The sequence below is a fragment of the Rhamphochromis sp. 'chilingali' genome, assembly GCF_963969265.1.
Source record: "Rhamphochromis sp. 'chilingali' genome assembly, chromosome: 8".
Lineage (NCBI taxonomy): Eukaryota > Metazoa > Chordata > Actinopteri > Cichliformes > Cichlidae > Rhamphochromis > Rhamphochromis sp. 'chilingali'.
In genome coordinates, this window is record NC_137935.1 from 1,119,655 (window position 1) to 1,136,644 (window position 16,990).

The following is a 16,990-nucleotide window of genomic DNA, read 5'->3' on the forward strand; positions in this document are numbered from 1 at the left end:
CTTCGGCTGCACCAGCTACAGGGGCCTGGTTAGCTATGGGTGAATGAAGGGTGTGAAGCAGAGTCTCCAATTCAGTAATCCTGACCTCCAGAGCTGCAAATATGCTACATTTGTTACAGATATCATTACTGCTAAAGGAGGCCGAGGAGTAACTAAACATCTGACACAATGAGCAAGAAAGTGCAGGAGGGACAGGTGAAGTAGCCATGGTGCTAACGAGTTGGCTACGAGCTAAGCTAAGCTAGCGAAACAGTACAGAGACAGTGAGTGAATACTTTGGCTATAAATTAGGTAGTGAGTACACAGAAAGTGTGCTTCGGGTGAAGCACGTGAAGATTATACTATGAAAGAAGAATGTATTTAAAAGTTGTTAATTAAATTGCTAAGCAAATAAGCTACTCAGAAACACCACTGTGTTTGAGCAGGAACAGGAAGTGATACTCTACCACAGAGCGAGCGAACACCAAGTGACAGCGCCACCAAGAGTCAAAGAAAGGTTTAACTTTTTGCAAACTTCAGTCTTTCCATAAACTGCTGATGTTCAACAAACATCTGGAGGAAGTTGTGTGACTGGGTTTGTGGAGGTCCTGAAGGTGGATCCAGTATCTCAGTTTACAGTCCGTCGTCGCTGCTGCTCGCTGCTGTTCAGAGGCTGTTTTGTTTGCCATAAGGCCTCTGATGATGACCTCACCTGTCATGGTCTCTGTTCATTTACAGACCTGCTGGCTCAGCCAAGCATTATTGTCCCTGCCTCCATGGACGGGGTCTCCGAGGCACAGCAGCAGGGGCTTCGGGTGTCCAGGGGCTCTAGCTTGACCATCAGCTGCTCCATCCAGCCACAGTTCCCAGGAGGCTCCTTCCAGCTCACCTTCACTTCCTCCAACACAGCATACAACTACACCCAGCCAGCTGTCAATCACTCTGCCCACTTCCTGTTTCCTGTCACAGAGCCCGCCCACCAAGGAAACTACAGCTGCTTTTATCGTGTTTATGTTTTTTCTCACAACTTCTCCTCTGAGAGCCGCCAGCTGTCTGTGACTGTCTCAGGTGAGCTGAAGCAGAGAGATTTTCTGTAAAATCTAACTTTGAAAGGTTTGCAGCCAGAAACAGTGACGAGCAGAGTATGAATGGTTACCACAGTAACGCCGGTTCTCTGAAAACTATTTCATTTACACAGCGACAAATCAAAACATCAGTCCTCCCAGGCACATCCTGTTAACATCTGGACTGCTGTTTAAGCCAGAATGTTGTTTCTGGGTGGTTTTCCTGCGTGTGCCACCTGCTTCGTCACACAACACTCCAGCGGGATTCAGCTGAACTGGGCGTTGACTCCTTCCTCCTCTAATTCTTCTTTCTGAGTCACTTATTGGTGAATGTGTTCATGTGTTGAGGATCATTATCCCATCGACTCATCTAGTCCTTGTTCAGTTTTAAGACAGATGTGTCATCATTATGTTGCAGTTCAGAGTGGAATCAGTGGCTGAAGTCTCTCCATCTCTGATGCTGTGAAGCAACAACACACCAGCATAGTTCTGCCTGGTTGATGGTTTGTTTTTTAACATCTGCCATTGGTTTGTTCTGAATGTCTCTACAGTTACTGTAGCCAAACATTTCATCTTTGATTTGTCTATCTAAAGCAAATTATTTCTCTTTGATTGGATGTTGACCAACTGTAGTTTGTAGTTTTTCTTGGGCCATAAAGGATTTTCCTGGTTTTCTGCTGTGCCGGTTAAATGTGTACAAGCTCAATATGTTTGCATCACTTTGACACTAACAGCTGTAGAGTTACTGGCAGATCCAGGAATGAGGTGTGGGGGGGTTTGGAGACAACTTTTTGACTCAAAAAGGATTAACCAGAAACAAGCAGCTGCTTGATTTCCACAAAATACACCGATTGATCACTCCTGGTACCTTTAAAATGTAATACCAGACATACCCCTAACCCCAGAGAATGTTGTGTAGATAATAGTATGATTCAATTCAATTCAATTCAATTCAATTCAATTCAATTTTATTTATATAGCGCCAAATCACAACACAAGTCGCCTCAAGGTGCCTCATAGATACAGAGAAAAACCCAACAATCATATGACCCCCTATGAGCAGCACTTTGGCAACAGTGGGAAGGAAAAACTCCCTTTTAACAGGAAGAAACCTCCAGCAGAACCAGGCTCAGGGAGGGGCGGGGCCATCTGCTGTGATTGGTTGGGGTGAGAGAAGGAAGACAGGATAAAGACATGCTGTGGAAGAGAGACAGAGGTTAATAACAGATATGATTCAGTGCAGAGAGGTCTGTTAACACATAGTGAGTGAGAAAGGTGACTGGAAAGGAAAAACTCAATGCATCATGGGAATCCCCGGCAGCCTACGTCTATTGCAGCATAACTAAGGGAGGATTCAGGGTCACCTGGTCCAGCCCTAACTATATGCTTTAGCAAAAAGGAAAGTTTGAAGCCTGATCTTGAAAGTAGAGATAGTGTCTGTCTCCCGAATCCAAACTGGAAGCTGGTTCCACAGAAGAGGGGCCTGAAAACTGAAGGCTCTGCCTCCCATTCTACTTTTAAATACTCTAGGAACAACAAGTAGGCCTGCAGTGCGAGAGCAAAGTGCTCTAATAGGGTGATATGGTGCTACAAGGTCATTAAGATAAGATGGGGCCTGATTATTTAAGACCTTGTATGTGAGGAGCAGGATTTTGAATTCTGGATTTAACAGGAAGCCAAAACAGGAGAAATCTGCTCTCTCTTTCTAGTCCCTGTCAGGACTCTTGCTGCAGCATTTTGGATCAGCTGAAGGCTTTTCAGCGAGTTTTTTGGACATCCTGATAATAATGAATTACAGTCGTCCAGCCTGGAAGTAATAAATGCATGAACTAGTTTTTCAGCGTCACTCTGAGACAGGATATTTCTAACTTTAGAGATGTTGCACAAATGGAAGAAAGCAGTCTTACATATTTGTTTAATATGTGCATTGAAGGACATGTCCTGGTCAAAAATGACTCCAAGGTTCCTCACAGTGTTACTGGAGGCCAAGGTAATGCCATCCAGAGTAAGAATCTGGTTAGAGACCATATTTCTAAGATTTTCAGGGCCGAGTACAATAACCTCAGTTTGATCTGAATTAAGAAGCAGAAAGTTAGCGGCCATCCAGGTCTTTATGTCTTTAAGACATTCCTGCAGTTTAACTCATTGGTGTGTGTTATCTGGCTTCATGGACAGATAGAGCTGGGTGTCATCTGCATAGCAGTGTAAATGTATGCTATGTCTTCTAATGATGCTGCCTAAGGGAAGCATGTATAATGTAAACAGAATTGGTCCTAGCACTGAACCCTGTGGAACTCCATAATTAACCTCAGTGTGTGAAGAGGACTCTCCATTTACATGCACAAACTGGAGTCTATTAGATAGATATGATACAAACCACTGCAGCACAGTACCTGTAATACCTACAGCATGTTCTAATCGCTCTAATAGGATATTATGGTCGACAGTATCGAACGCTGCACTGAGGTCTAGCAGGACAAGCACAGAGATGAGTCCACTGTCAGAGGCCAGAGTATGATGAGACAACTTCAACACCAATGACAACAGCAGGTCCTCAGTGTCACAGGCATCACTCCCTAAATACCAATGACCTGATCTGAAACACCTGATGTTACATGGATGGTTGGAAGAGACAATAAATGAAGGGATATATGTATTTTATCCACATGACTAATCAGCTTTTTATGTCTTTAATTGATGAAAAACATTTTCTGACTTTTAAGTATCACTAAACTCAGTTTAACTTGTGCAGGCTCCAGTCACAGATTATTCTCAGAGGGGTTTAAAGGGGTTTGTCCTCAGAGCAGAGGTTCAGGTCCAGATAAACGATGTTCACAGATTTCTCTGCAGTTTGTGTTTAATGGCAGCTGTTTGACTCGTGATGACTGTGAATGTGTTCGATCCCGCAGGTCATCCAGATCCCACAGGCTTCATCATCAGAGCGCTCGTCCTGCCACTGATCCTGCTGTTGGAGAACGTTGTCCTGTATTTCTACTGTAAGGTACTGAACACATGTTTGCATCAGAGAACGAAGCCCTGAGAGAGGAGCGATGCAGTCAGTCTGATCTATGTGTGCTTATGTCCCTCCAGGCCAGCAGGGGGCAGAAGCTGGGCAGACCGGAGAACAACAAGCTGGTTAACTTTGGTGTTGGTGCAGCTGAAGAAGGGCCGGCTGAAGAGGAAGGAGCTCATCTCATATCCAGATGAAGTTCTCAGCTCATCCATCACCTCAGTCACAGATTTTACTTTCTTTCTACCAAAGATTCTGTTAATCAGTCAGGCTGGAATGATTCTGTTGTTTTCTTACTGCCAGCATGAAAAGTCCAAAACCATCAAAGTGTTTCAGGTTTTTAATCACATTTTTACACAGAAACTGGCCCCTAATGTACCTGCTGTTCAACACTGACTGCAGGGAAGTGTAACCAGAGATGGTCCTCAGTGCGTGAAGCTTGACCTGCAGGATGCAGAGGTGGTCTGTAGGGAGCTTGGCTGTGGGCCTCCTTCGCTCCTCCAGGGGGCGCTCTATGGAGAAGCGGAGGCTCCAGTGTGGAGCAGAGTCTGCTCTCCTGGCAGAACTTTATATAAATAAAGGATATTTGTTCTGCCTTTTATACGTTACGCTGGATAATACAGTTTAGTAATCTGCCCTAGAGCCCCCTCTAGTGGCTGATTTGTAATATTATTTTGATTACTTTGGAAAAAGAAAAATAGAGGAAGTGGAAAATCCAAGATGGCTGAACGTAATGCTGAAGCATTATCGTTCCAAGCTGAAAATGTTGCTTCGGACGAGATTTGTCCGTAAGTATGAGTGATGATTAAATAATAATTGTCTCTTGTTGTGTTTAAAACTTTGTTTAATTGAGTATGAAAGTTTTATCTTGTTAGCTTGCAGTAAGCTTGTAACAAGCTAGTTTGCAATGTTAGTTAGCTAATACAATATTTTGTATGTTTTCAGTTTTACAATGGTCAAAGAGAAGGTCAGAGGCCATCATTCAATAAATCAGCACAAAAAAGGAAAATGAGTCTGATTACTGGAGCATTGTTAGCTCGCTGGTGAAAACCAGGAACCTGAGGGTGAGGACAGCACACCATTAACTTTCAATAGTGCCTTTTCTCATTGATTTTCTAGTTGATTGATTTGATCCTCGTCAGCAGCCGTGTTACAGAGAAGGTAAAAGAAACAAGCTTACATTCAAACACTCACATGCTGGGTGGAGCCAAAGCGATCATGCACCCCCACCCGTGCTCCACCTTTCCTTGTAATAACAGAGCAGGACTGTGTGGCTGAGTGTGTTCAGTGTTTATTATATTTCTGCAGCCTGATAGAAAACATTTCTCATTCTTTTCTCTACATTCTCGGGCAATAAAATAAAAGCAGATAAAACTTCAGGTGTTTTTTCCCCCACAGCAGCCACCTGAAACGCAGCCTTGTGATTGGACGAGCACTGACGCCCCCTCAGGACAGACACAGAGTTTAAAATGAGCAGTTTCTTCTACTTCAGCTCTATTGTTGTTTACTGTACACACAGATTTTTACACAGCTCTGACTCCTGACACACACACACTTGTCTGTCTATTGTTTCATTGCACCTACACAAGGACCCTTGTAGATGCGATGCACCCCCCCCAACTCATAACCTAACCCTGCTTCTAAAGGGTCTCAGAAAATCTGTCCCAAAGTGGAGAACCAACGTTTTTAATCGTCCTTACAACAATAGACATACAAGAACACGCAAACGCACCCAGACACATCTTTCGCCGGAGGCAGCTTCTTCTTCTGCAGAACAAAAGACGTCACACACGGGAGCTGCGTAGGATTGGACGGTCATGTCATAGGGGGAGGCGAAGCCGGCACACACTCCAAAACACGCACACCCACACATGCACAAACACTGACAATACACAGTGTATGGTTATTATCACAACACTGACTTTAACGTGAATATTAAGCTTGTGGCTCAGGTGAGCGGGCCGAGAGTGCCACCTGTCGTCAGTCATGTGCCTGCACTGGGCGGGAGCTAAAGTTCAGCCATGTTTTAAGGAATCGTTGGTAATGAAGTCTGAGGTACCAAGTCGTCAGTTCTTTAACGAATGAAGGTTTAACGTGTGTTGGATCTTTAACTTCGACAGTCTGTCTCTCATATTTATGTTTACTCTGAGTATTTCTAAAGGTAATCCCACTCCTGGTCCAGCTGTTTACTGCCGAGGTCTGATGATGAACCCATTTATACACCAAAAGTCTCATTTTGAAGTTCACGCCACCCTCACATCACATCAGACCTCGAGCTCAGTGAGCAGCCGATTATTTCAAAAAATGAAAGAGTGGGACAGATGCAGAGCTCCAAGGACTCGTTCACAGATCAGGCAAATGGTTTGTGACAAGAGAAGCCATGACATCAGCAAGCTTACAGCCAATCACATTCCCCGCGCACCGAATGGCTTAAAACTATAGAAAATCATTTAAATACAGAATAATAAAAAAATCCAAAGGCTACAAACATGGCTGCATGTGGCTTGATATCTATACTAGTATATTAGGAGTATGTGGAGCTTCTTGTTAGTTTCATTATAAAGTGTTCCAGTTTTGTGTTTTCACCAGTTGCACCAACTGTATCTGAAATGCAGTCCTGTGAGCTTTACTCCATCATACTTTTGTATATTTATGATTCTTTGTATAACTAGTGTTTGAAACAGCAAACTTGAGTTATTATAAAACATTAGAAACAAATACAACTGGGAAATTTGATTGACTTCCACTACTTCCTGTGCCACTAAGCTCTTAGTATCCACCATTTCACCAGCGGACCACGCACTCCACACCTCCAGTTTCACCCACCAGTGTATATTTCCCACTTCTTCTGTTTTAAGTTGTTTTGTTGGCAAATGGGTGAAAACTGGTGACGTGGAGCTGCATGTGAACCAGACCGCTGTGGTAGATGTTCAGAGGTTCACCGTTTACTTGATAAAGATGAGCTACCAAAACACTGCAAATAAATCATCTATTTTTGTGAGATAGACCATAGACAGGATTGTGTTTGCATTTTATTTTGAAATTTTAATTCCAAACTCAGTTTTAGGATCAGGTTTTGGTTTTAAGCTGTTTCCTCTCTACTCACTGTTTGATTCACTGACACTGGTCTTTACCTGGAAGTGAGGCTGTGTCTCCTGGTAACAGTGTGTTACTTAGTGGTTGCAGAGCGCTAACGTAGTGAGTCGGTTAAACTGTGCAAACTGGAAGGTGAGCTATGCTCTGTGTTACCTAAAGATAACGCTGGCTTTAAGGCAATCCTCGACAGACTCATTAAAGGGTTGTAATAGATTACAAAATGATGGAAAACCTTTTAAAATATGTCACGTCTGTCTTAATTTAGAGTGAAACAGTGGTTACAGCGTGGATTCAACTTCGACATTTCTGACAGATTATATACACGAGAAACGGACCGAGGAGATAAATCCGAGAAAAAGTGTTTTAAATGCTTAAAACCTCATAAATAATCCACGAAACCCTCGTTCCTCTCCTTAATCCTAATCTACACCCCTAAAACTGAAAGCCTCCCAGCCAATCAGGCGACAGCTTCCTCAATAACTGAGTGGCCAATCACACACACACACAGCCATGACTGATTATGTAACAGTTCAACTTTGTATGAGGTCATCACAGTGATGTCGTAGGGGGTGGAATTATAGAGCTCTTTCACACAACGGACAAAACGCGCACACACACACACACACACACACACACGCACACACAAACCAAAGCCCATTAATAACACTATGAATCAATAACGTGATAAAAGCAGGAATCATCGCCACCGCCCACGTGGCTTCTTCTTCCTCGTCAGTCCTTCGTGTCTGTGTGACGTCCACCGAGTCCGTTTAGTTTCCAGACAGGAAGTAAGTCTGATCGTCACCAAGTTACAGATTAACTGAAGCTGAAGATTACACCTGCTCCCCCCACCCCATGAAAGAACCTGAACTCTAATTAAGACACTAACGAGCCCGTCAACCCGTCAGCTGACAGACTCCCCCCCCCGTTCCTGCACCACCCCGAGCTGGTCCTTTCAGGTCTGACTACCAGACTTCGCAGCGCTTCCCCGTATTCATGGGTGTCCCTTCGGGGCAGTTAAAGTGGCGGCTGAAGTCCGGAGAGTTGGCGAGCGTGCCGATGACTCTGTATCGGGGAGGACTGTGGGGGTCGGTCACGAGGCCCTCGTGAGCGCTCTCTGGTGTCCGAACTGAGCACCACACCTAAAAGAACAGAACAGAAATCTGAGAAGGGACAAATCTCGATGCAGCATTTTCTTTCATTTTTTTAATCAAATGTCTCACAATCATCTACTTCCTTTGAGCAACAGGAAGTAGATGACTATTATAAGAGGTTCGAGGACAGATCCCTGGGGGACACCAGTGGTAACAGGAAACGGATGGCGTTTGACATTTTCTGAGTTGAATGAACTAATCCCATTTAGGTTTGGCGGTCTAGATCTGTAACTGAAAAAAGCAAATAGCTGAGCTTCGTTGTTTGTCTGCAGCGTCTCACCTGGGCAAATCCAACGAAGAAAAGCTGGTCATTGGTCAGGTTGACAGCAGGAAGTCTTTTCTCATCTCCGTTTCCCTGGATCCATGACCGATAGGCCTTAGGAGGAAAACATCAACACGCGGGTTAGTGGGAGGTGTTGACCTGTTGCTGCAGCGGTTTGTGTTCCTACTCACGTGATACGCGGCCTTTAGCCCCCCATTGTCGGCGATGTTTTCTCCGAGTGTCTGTTTTCCGTTGATGTGTTCTCCGTTGACGGTGTAGCGGCCGTACTGATCCACCATACACTCGGTCCGCTGGCGAAACGCCTCCACGGACGAGTTCTGCCACCATGGCCTCAAGTTTCCTTCTTTATCATACTCACGACCTGATGGACACAAGGACCACATTGCAGCTGTGTTGGTACTTTCCTGAGGTAATCAGGATTACCATCTGTGGTTCTCCAATTGTTTAATGTTTCATGCTCCTGTTTTTGTGGCAGTTTGGAGCCTGAGCCTGTTTTAAGCTCCCGTTAAACATGATTTAGTTCCAGCTCATTAGGTTTGTTTAGTTCATTTTGAGGTAAATTATGGAATTACTGAGGGTCCGCCCCCACGCCTGCCTGTTTTTAAGACCACGTGGACAAATCTGAATTTACATCACAACACGTCAGCTGCATGTGCGCCCCGGGCAGCCGACTTCAATCAGACTTCAAAGCCGCACAACAGGAACGACAGTCGGCCGCCAGGACTGCAGCCGTCCGTTAATAATCACCCCAATTCAGAATAAACACAGGCCACGCCCACACTGAGTGCAGTGAATCAAATATGACCTGGAGTGAAACTCACCCTGATCATCAAAGGCATGCGTGAGCTCGTGGCCCATCACCACCCCAATGCCACCAAAGTTCAGTGCCCTGAAAACACAAACACACAGCAGTCAAAACGTTACCCACACACCGAGTCCAGAAACAGCTGCGATTGGTCTGGAAGCTCTTTATAAAAAACACGTTTTATAAAGTTTATAATTAGTATTTTTATATATTTACAGTACACACACACACATGGTGCGGATGACCGGATCAGCACTTAATCAGAACTTTATGCCCAAACTCAGTGATGATTTAAGCCACACCCACAAACTGAAAGTCTAAAGTCCTGCCAGCGCCCCCTACAGTCAGCAGAGCTCATTACAACAACAATAAGAGCAAACAGCATCCTGAAGAGTGTGAAAGCTGAAGAAAAGAACATGTAAAGACAGACAGGCAGACGCATGGACAGGTAGATACTGAGGTAAACAGACTTGGGGTGGTCGTGGGCGTAGAAGGGAGCTTGCAGGATCCCAGCAGGGAAGACGATGCCGTTCTTAGTGGGCATGTAGTAGGCATTAACTGTAGGAGGAGTCATACTCCATCTGGAGGAGGACAGGAAACAAGGAAAGGATTGGGAGGAGGAGGAGAGGAAGAGAGAAAGGAAGGGGAGGGAGAGGAGTTAATCTGCGGTCCAGCCATACCGTATAAATGTTCAGGGATCGTATTTGCAAAGTGTCAGCAAAGACGAGTTACTGACCAGCTGTGATGTGAACCAGAGCTGCTCTTCCAGCACAAACACCAGCTAATCTGTTGGTAGATCTATAAAAACCACTACGACTCTGCACATATGCTCAAAACAGTGTGGGCCTTATGATCAGTCCATCTGATGACAGGATTAGCTCTGCGCTCAACTACAAAGATAACTTCTCCCCTTTGCAAAAATCAGCGCCAACAGGAGCAATGTCAGCCTCATGTACATCGATCCTGTTTGGTCCTGGGATATCTCGTCATCAACGACGAATTGTACCAAACACAGATGATACAAATATACTGAATAAGCTGGTATTTTACACAGCCCGCCTACAGCCGCGGTTTAACACATTGACGGAAGCATCAGCGTAGTTCAGTACCAGTCAGAGTCAGCTCGGTGTCACCTGGAGGACTGTCCCTGACCGGGAAACCTCATGTTTATCTTCAGCGCTCCTGTAACACCATTCATACGAGACTCCGACGGGAGAAATGCATTTGTTTCAGTTTAAAACCTCACATTACAAATAAGTCAGGTTTAAACCACAGGTGTGCTCTCTCTGAGACCTGACCTCTGACCTTTACCGGGGCCGGCCAATTCATTTTCCCAAACCTGCACATGAGAAACTAAACTGTGACTTAAGTCTCATAATCAGCTCCACAGACTGAGTGCACAGTTACCTCTGAGCTCATAAATAAAATAGTGAAAATCCTCCATCAGCCCCTGTTTTTAATGCGAGCTCTTGTCCTGTCATTTTGTTAACTAAAAGTCTTTGATGTGTAGGTTTAAATTGGTAAAATAATATAAAAAATAAATAATATAAATAATGTAAACTGATGGTTACACTGCGTTACACTGTGAGTACGACCCCTGAGGACGTGTGCGCCTGTATATTTGTGTAGCTGCGCCTCCTGATGTCGGCGTGTATTAGTGACCTCTGTGTGCACTGATGCACGTGTGCATTACTGGTCTTTGTTGGGAGTCTTCCTCAGCTGGTCGGCCATCACTCGAGAGGAGAAGTTGTAGAAGTTCAACATGTTCTGGAAGAAGCTGTCATCTGACACTTCATACTGAAATACAGAACCAAGCTGTTAGATTACATTAAGTTGACCAGCAGGGGGCAGCACAGCACCACCCAAACGTGAATCTAGAGCAGGGGTGCTCACACTTTTTCCGCATGTGAGCTACTTATAAAATGACCAAGTCAAAATGATCTACCCACTACAAAAATCCAAAACATATACTTATTTATAAATATATTGAGGATTCTTTATATCTACAATGTATATACATGCATAACCGCAATATCCAATATTTCACAACACAATTAACTATGTAAATTTTTTGTCATTACCTGAGTTTACTCTGATGACTTGCACTGAATTGAATCAGCCAGGGATGCATAGTCCGGACAGTAGCTGCTGACGGCCAGGTTTAAGAGAAAAAACCGAGAGCTAAAAATTGGAGTTAACTCGCTGACTAGCTTGTCAGTTTTACTACACTTCGCGCCGCTGTTTGCGCATGCGCAGCGACCTAAGCGTCAGAAAAAATCTGCTGTCATCTGACTGGCTTCCCTGTATCAATCAAGTGACGGGATGGATGATAGGCTGGCATCTATTTTTTTAATGCCATGCGATCTACCAATACTACCTTTGCGATCGACTGGTCGATCGCGATCGACGTATTGAGCACCCCTGATCTAGAGTCTGACATTCAGAGTCTGCAGGAAACATTTAATTGCAAATGTCCTAAATCGGATTTAGGACGGCTTTCACAGTGTTCCCTCAGTGTGTGCTGTGCAGACGACTGATTACCACCAGTCGTCTTTCTTGGAGCACTTCTTGGTGCTGCCACTTCAAAGCCCTGTGACGTCTCGTGTTTCCTGGTCTGGCTGTTGATTGGCTCTCTGGGAGCCAGGGCGGGATAGCCACCATCACTTACTTCGGTTGGTTTGCAGAGGACCGAGCGATGTTTAGCAGTGTTCACTCACCCCGTCATAAACATCGTCCAACTCCTTGGAGTCCAGGATGAATTCTGGGAAGCCGATCATGTCATAGATTGCATCTGCCTAACAAGGAGCACACAGACAAATCAGTCTTTAACCCTTTTCCTAGTTATCAGCCTTTTTCTGCCTCTTTTCCTGGTGCTGTTGATATTATTTACAGTGAAACTGTTATATTATGGGATACCGGGCACTTTAAGCTCAACTAAGGTAGCCTAACCCGTCTGTAAACCTAACCACCACCAACATTTTCTGTCTCCTACATTTCAAAACCCCAAGGGTACAAACTTTAAGTTGCGTATGCACTGTGTTTGTGTGTCTGTGTGGACCTTGTCCTTTGCAGCCTGTCTCGTCTGGTCGTCCATCCAGCTGAGTTGGTCTAGCGCTTCTTTGAACGCTGACCGGATGGCGTTGATCATCTTTTCAGCCTGTAAGAGATGAGCGAGTGAGCTCAAACTAACCAGACCTCAATCTGACCTCATGACGAAGTTTCCGAAGGCAGGGCCGGCTCAGTGACTCACAATCTCTTTGCTTTGTTTGTCAAAAGTTGCCTTGACGAACAGCGCTCCCAGCGCAAAGCCCAGGGTGTCGTCAGTGTTCCCAATGCAGGTCTGCCAGCGCGGCGTACAGGACTACGATAAAACACATGCAGTTACAAACTCCTAGGCCCAGTTAGACCAGAGCAGGTGAGTCTACAACCAGTTAGAAGCAGTTAACCTGCTACAGATTGGTATTAGCATAAAGAAGCAGCTGCTTGTTGAAACCAGTCCTGAATGATTGAACCAGTTGGCTCTAACTAAGGTATCACTTCCTTCCTTGGCATAACACATGAAACTAAGCGTGAGCTAACCAATTCAATCCAACTTTATTTATAGAGTACTTTAAAAACAACATGGCTGACCAAGTACTTTCCAGTAAAAAACAGTGAGTAAAAAAACTGTAAAAAAACAAACAAAACTGTATCCCACAGGATGAGTGAATGGTTTCAGACATGACCTTAGTAATGATCAGACCAGCTCTGAGTTTATTGTGTTCGTGTGTGTCTAAGTTGTTATTAAAACAACATGAATTTTAAACACGATGCACAGTATTTTATCAGAATGTCAGAATGTTTAAACAACACACTGATCGCTGTTTCCAGGTTGTTTTAAGCATTCCTTGAAATAAACAATATTCTAGCTAACTGAGGTCACTCTACTTGAAGGGCACCGACTGGTTGGAACCCAAACACCATATTACAACTTACAACTCCAGTTATTCTGACACCAGCTGAATGCACCATCAGTTTAAGGAGTTGAAAAAGAAAGCGTTAGTCCCAGTCAGAAACACAATAACCCAAACACACATTGGTCCATTAGCAGGATTACCAGTTGCAGCAGTAGTAACACTAATGAGTGTATCAGCAGCAGTGGCAGTAGTATTTCAAGCTTCTGTACCTTCTTGGTCCCATAAAGACTCTCCAGCAGTTTGTCCTGAGCATTCTCGAAGCGTTGGTCCAGACTGGCGACACTCTTCTGAACCAATGTCCACATCATGTAGTTGTTCAGCAGACTGGAGACACACACACTTCTCATTACACACCAACCAGGCAGATTTAATAAGCAGGGCAAGAGCAGAGCAAGCAGGGCAGGGCTGGGCAAGCAGGGCATGAGAAGCAGGGGTAGGGCAAACAGGGAAGGGCAAGCAGGGGTAGGGCAGGGAAGCAGGGGAAGAGCAAGCAGGGCAGGGCAAGCAGAGGTAGGATAAGCAGGGCAGGGCAAGCAGAGGTAGGATAAGCAGGGCAGGGCAAGCAGGGCAGAGCAAGCAGGGCAGAGCAAGCAGGGAAGGATGGATGCCAGGGACTACGTCACTGTGGGACATGTTGGTGAATAAGAAGTTTGTACAGGTTTAATTTAGAACTTTCAGAACTCAGCAGTCAGTGTTGTTCTGCTTATAGTGTTTGGGCTGACAGGAGTGTTACCAGATGCACGTAAACACAGACATAAGTGTTTGATTATTTTTTGATGTTCATTCTTTAAAAATGAACTCGAGAAGTTATTCCTTTAGAAATCGTACTCATCCTAGTTTCTGTTTCACAGTTACTAAGCTCCGCATCTTTAGCTGGAGTGTGATTTGGCTTTTTTATCTGTGCATATTTCTTAAGTTAACCCTCTCACTTCTCAGGCTGCAGCAGTGGGTCAGTCCCCACAGACACCTGTGCTCAAATGTCCGGCTTCACAGCGGTGGGTATACTTCACACAACTTAACTACTGTTTTGTTGTTCACCTATTTAAGCTTTAGACGGTGAAGGTTTTTAATGCATTTACCTGACAAAAATTTGGCTGGTTAATGATTAATTGTGTCTGTGATGTGAGTCTCACTCTGAGTGAGAGTCACGGAGCTGCTCAAACCTGCACTTCATTCATGAGAGCAGCACAGTCTGACAATTCATGTCAATAAGACCTGTGTGTTACCGCTGTGGGGGTGGGGCAGTGGATAGCGGCTGACCTGCGGTCTGTCTTGTTGATGAGCTCCGACACCTGCTGCAGGTACTCTTTGGCATACAGGACGACAGGTTCGGTGTCGTTTAGCTCCAGAGGAGACAGAGAGGACGACAAGTAGTCCAACCAGTCGATGGCTGGAGCCAGCAGCTGGAAAGGCAGAGACACACATCACATCACAATAAAACTGACCCCAGCAATGAACCAATCAACGGGGAAAATGAGACAAAGGAGCATCTGAAGAAGGACAAGGAGGTGAAGCCAGTCAGGAGGATAACAGTGTTGGGAAAAGAACAAAGGAGGGAAGTAAAACAGAGAATCCCAGAGGAGACGCTAACGTCCAGAAAGAATAAAAAAACATAACCACGAAGAGCGAGCAGAGACATCAGAGTGTGTTTAAAGAGTCTGACAGACCAGCAGGCACATCTGCATTCACACGTATGTACACGTGTGTGATTGCTTGCACACGGTGTAGATACACTGTCAGTTTGCTCTGCATATAAAGGCCTTACACTCGAGCCCTCTGTGTTTGCCGGGGTTAGAGACCAGGTATAACCCAAGCTACCACCCCAAACACCCCAAACAATACCATTTCGATTTACAACTTACTACTTAGTCGCAAAAATAAAATCTAAAAAATTAGCGAATATTTTAAATTTGCGGTATGAAAAACAGGCGAATTTTGCACAAATAATTTGGAGTCACGTTCCACAAATACTGACTCGCGAACAGGCAAAGTGGCTCTGACTTCATGCGCATCTCAAACTTAGCAGCTCCTGTTTGTCTGTGAGAAAGAGCAGTGGGGCTTTTAACAGGGCTGCCTGCCTGTCAGCAGTAATCCTCAGTGTGGGAGCAGACTGCACCACCCGGGGGGGAGATGCAGAGATGGAAAGCTAATCCCTGCTGTCTGCTTTGCTTCAGCTTCAAACAGTCAGAAAGTCAAAAACTGAAGTGTGGAGACTCTGCGGGGAGGAAACACACCACAGTGAATGAGTGGAGGCTTTTTTAAGACAATGGCACAGAAAGCAGCAGCTCACAGCTTTGACACGTTTTGCTCTCCGATCAGCAAAGCCCATGTAAAGTTTCCACAGCCCTAAACAACATGACTTCACCATAGGGTTGTGTACAGCGGAGCAGCGGTCCTCACAGCAACAGGGTCCAGGGTCTGAATCCACCAGCCGGCTGAGGTCATTGGGTTTGTCCGTCCTGTGTGAGGCTACGTGACATTCCCACACTGGCCGTAGGCGTGGACACCAACAGGTTTCTGCGTCTGCGTTACTGTGCAACGGGCTGAGGACGGGGCCAGGTGTACCCCGCCTTTCACCCTGCTACAGCAGAGCAGTGGGCCTCTAGACCCCCACAATACTGCAATGCATGGGCGGAACACGGATGCATCTCTGACATAAACAGATCACAAATCAGCAGTTTCACCTTCTTTCCTGTGTTACCTACACGCAGCAGCCAGGCCTGTGCACACTCACTGAGTACACAGAGTCTGTGAAACACGGAGGAGGCTCAGTCGTGGTTTGGGCTGCGTGTCAGTCGGTGGTGTTGGAGATCTTTGTTAAAAACAATGACTTATGAACTGAGAAAAGTGCCATCACGAATACAGGAAAGCTTCTGATTGGCTGCAGCTTCATTTCTGTGGGTCAGGGATGGGCCTGCCCAGAGCCGGACCTCAGCATCACTGAAGCAGTGTGGGCTCATCCTGACAGGGAACAGAAGGCAGAAACATCCAAAGAAGAAACCTGGAGAACTGAAGATGGTCACAGAGAGCTGCTCACACCAAACGTTCAGTTTCAGCTCATTAGAAATGCACAAACTCTGTTTTTGTCTCATGTGCTATATTTCATGTTTCAATAAATCACTCTGCCTATTTACATTGACTCAAGACTTTTGCACAGTACTGTACAGCCTGCAGAGTTTGTTCCTTTGTTCTGCAGGAAATATATCAGCTTCTCGGGAGTCTCATTTTCACAGAACTATTAAAAAATGTGCAAAAAATATAAATTTAGATGCTTCAATAAGCAAAATCAAAGCATCTGAAACAATAAATAAAAGAATTAAAATGAATGTGAGGAGGAAGAGTCCAGACTGCTGAGGTCTCCTCCATCTTCACATCAACCATGTTTATATAATAACCTGTTATCTAACCTCCCTCCCTCTCTCAGAGGTGCAGTCACATAGCAACGACTCATGGCAACGGTAGCCATGGGGACCCCTGAAGCATCTGCAGCCCTGGAGGACAGAGAGCTGCAGCAGACAGGCTGCGCCGCCACGACATCAGAGCCACAACGCCGACGATGAAACACATCTGCTGAATTACTGTGGCCACCGCGAAGATGGCAGGAGGACGCGTCAGAGGAACGCGAGGAGAAAACACAAACGCA

General features: G+C 45.2%; 2 protein-coding genes across 4 annotated transcripts in view; one reads left to right on the forward strand and one right to left on the reverse strand.

Annotated features, from left to right (window-relative positions):
• Positions 1–578: 578 nt before the first annotated feature.
• On the forward strand, positions 579–5,716 carry LOC308400416 (uncharacterized protein). Its single transcript, XM_080888091.1, has 3 exons — positions 579–1,047; positions 3,953–4,044; positions 4,134–5,716. The coding sequence occupies exons 1-3, from the start codon at positions 756–758 to the stop codon at positions 4,248–4,250; spliced, it is 501 nt and encodes a 166-aa protein (XP_080744217.1). The 5' UTR covers positions 579–755; the 3' UTR covers positions 4,251–5,716.
• The window catches only part of ece2b (endothelin converting enzyme 2b), a 36,466-nt gene continuing 24,563 nt past the window's right edge, over positions 5,088–16,990 (reverse strand). For all 3 annotated transcript variants that reach the window (XM_080888089.1, XM_080888088.1, XM_080888087.1), the window contains 11 exons: positions 14,608–14,750; positions 13,557–13,671; positions 12,642–12,752; positions 12,450–12,548; positions 12,109–12,186; positions 11,085–11,188; positions 9,862–9,972; positions 9,408–9,475; positions 8,757–8,947; positions 8,584–8,679; positions 5,088–8,291 (listed from right to left, as the gene is read on the reverse strand). In XM_080888089.1, coding sequence (XP_080744215.1) covers positions 8,115–8,291; positions 8,584–8,679; positions 8,757–8,947; positions 9,408–9,475; positions 9,862–9,972; positions 11,085–11,188; positions 12,109–12,186; positions 12,450–12,548; positions 12,642–12,752; positions 13,557–13,671; positions 14,608–14,750 — 1,293 coding nt within the window. In that variant the 3' untranslated portion in view covers positions 5,088–8,114. The remainder of the gene's footprint in view (positions 8,292–8,583; positions 8,680–8,756; positions 8,948–9,407; positions 9,476–9,861; positions 9,973–11,084; positions 11,189–12,108; positions 12,187–12,449; positions 12,549–12,641; positions 12,753–13,556; positions 13,672–14,607; positions 14,751–16,990) is intronic.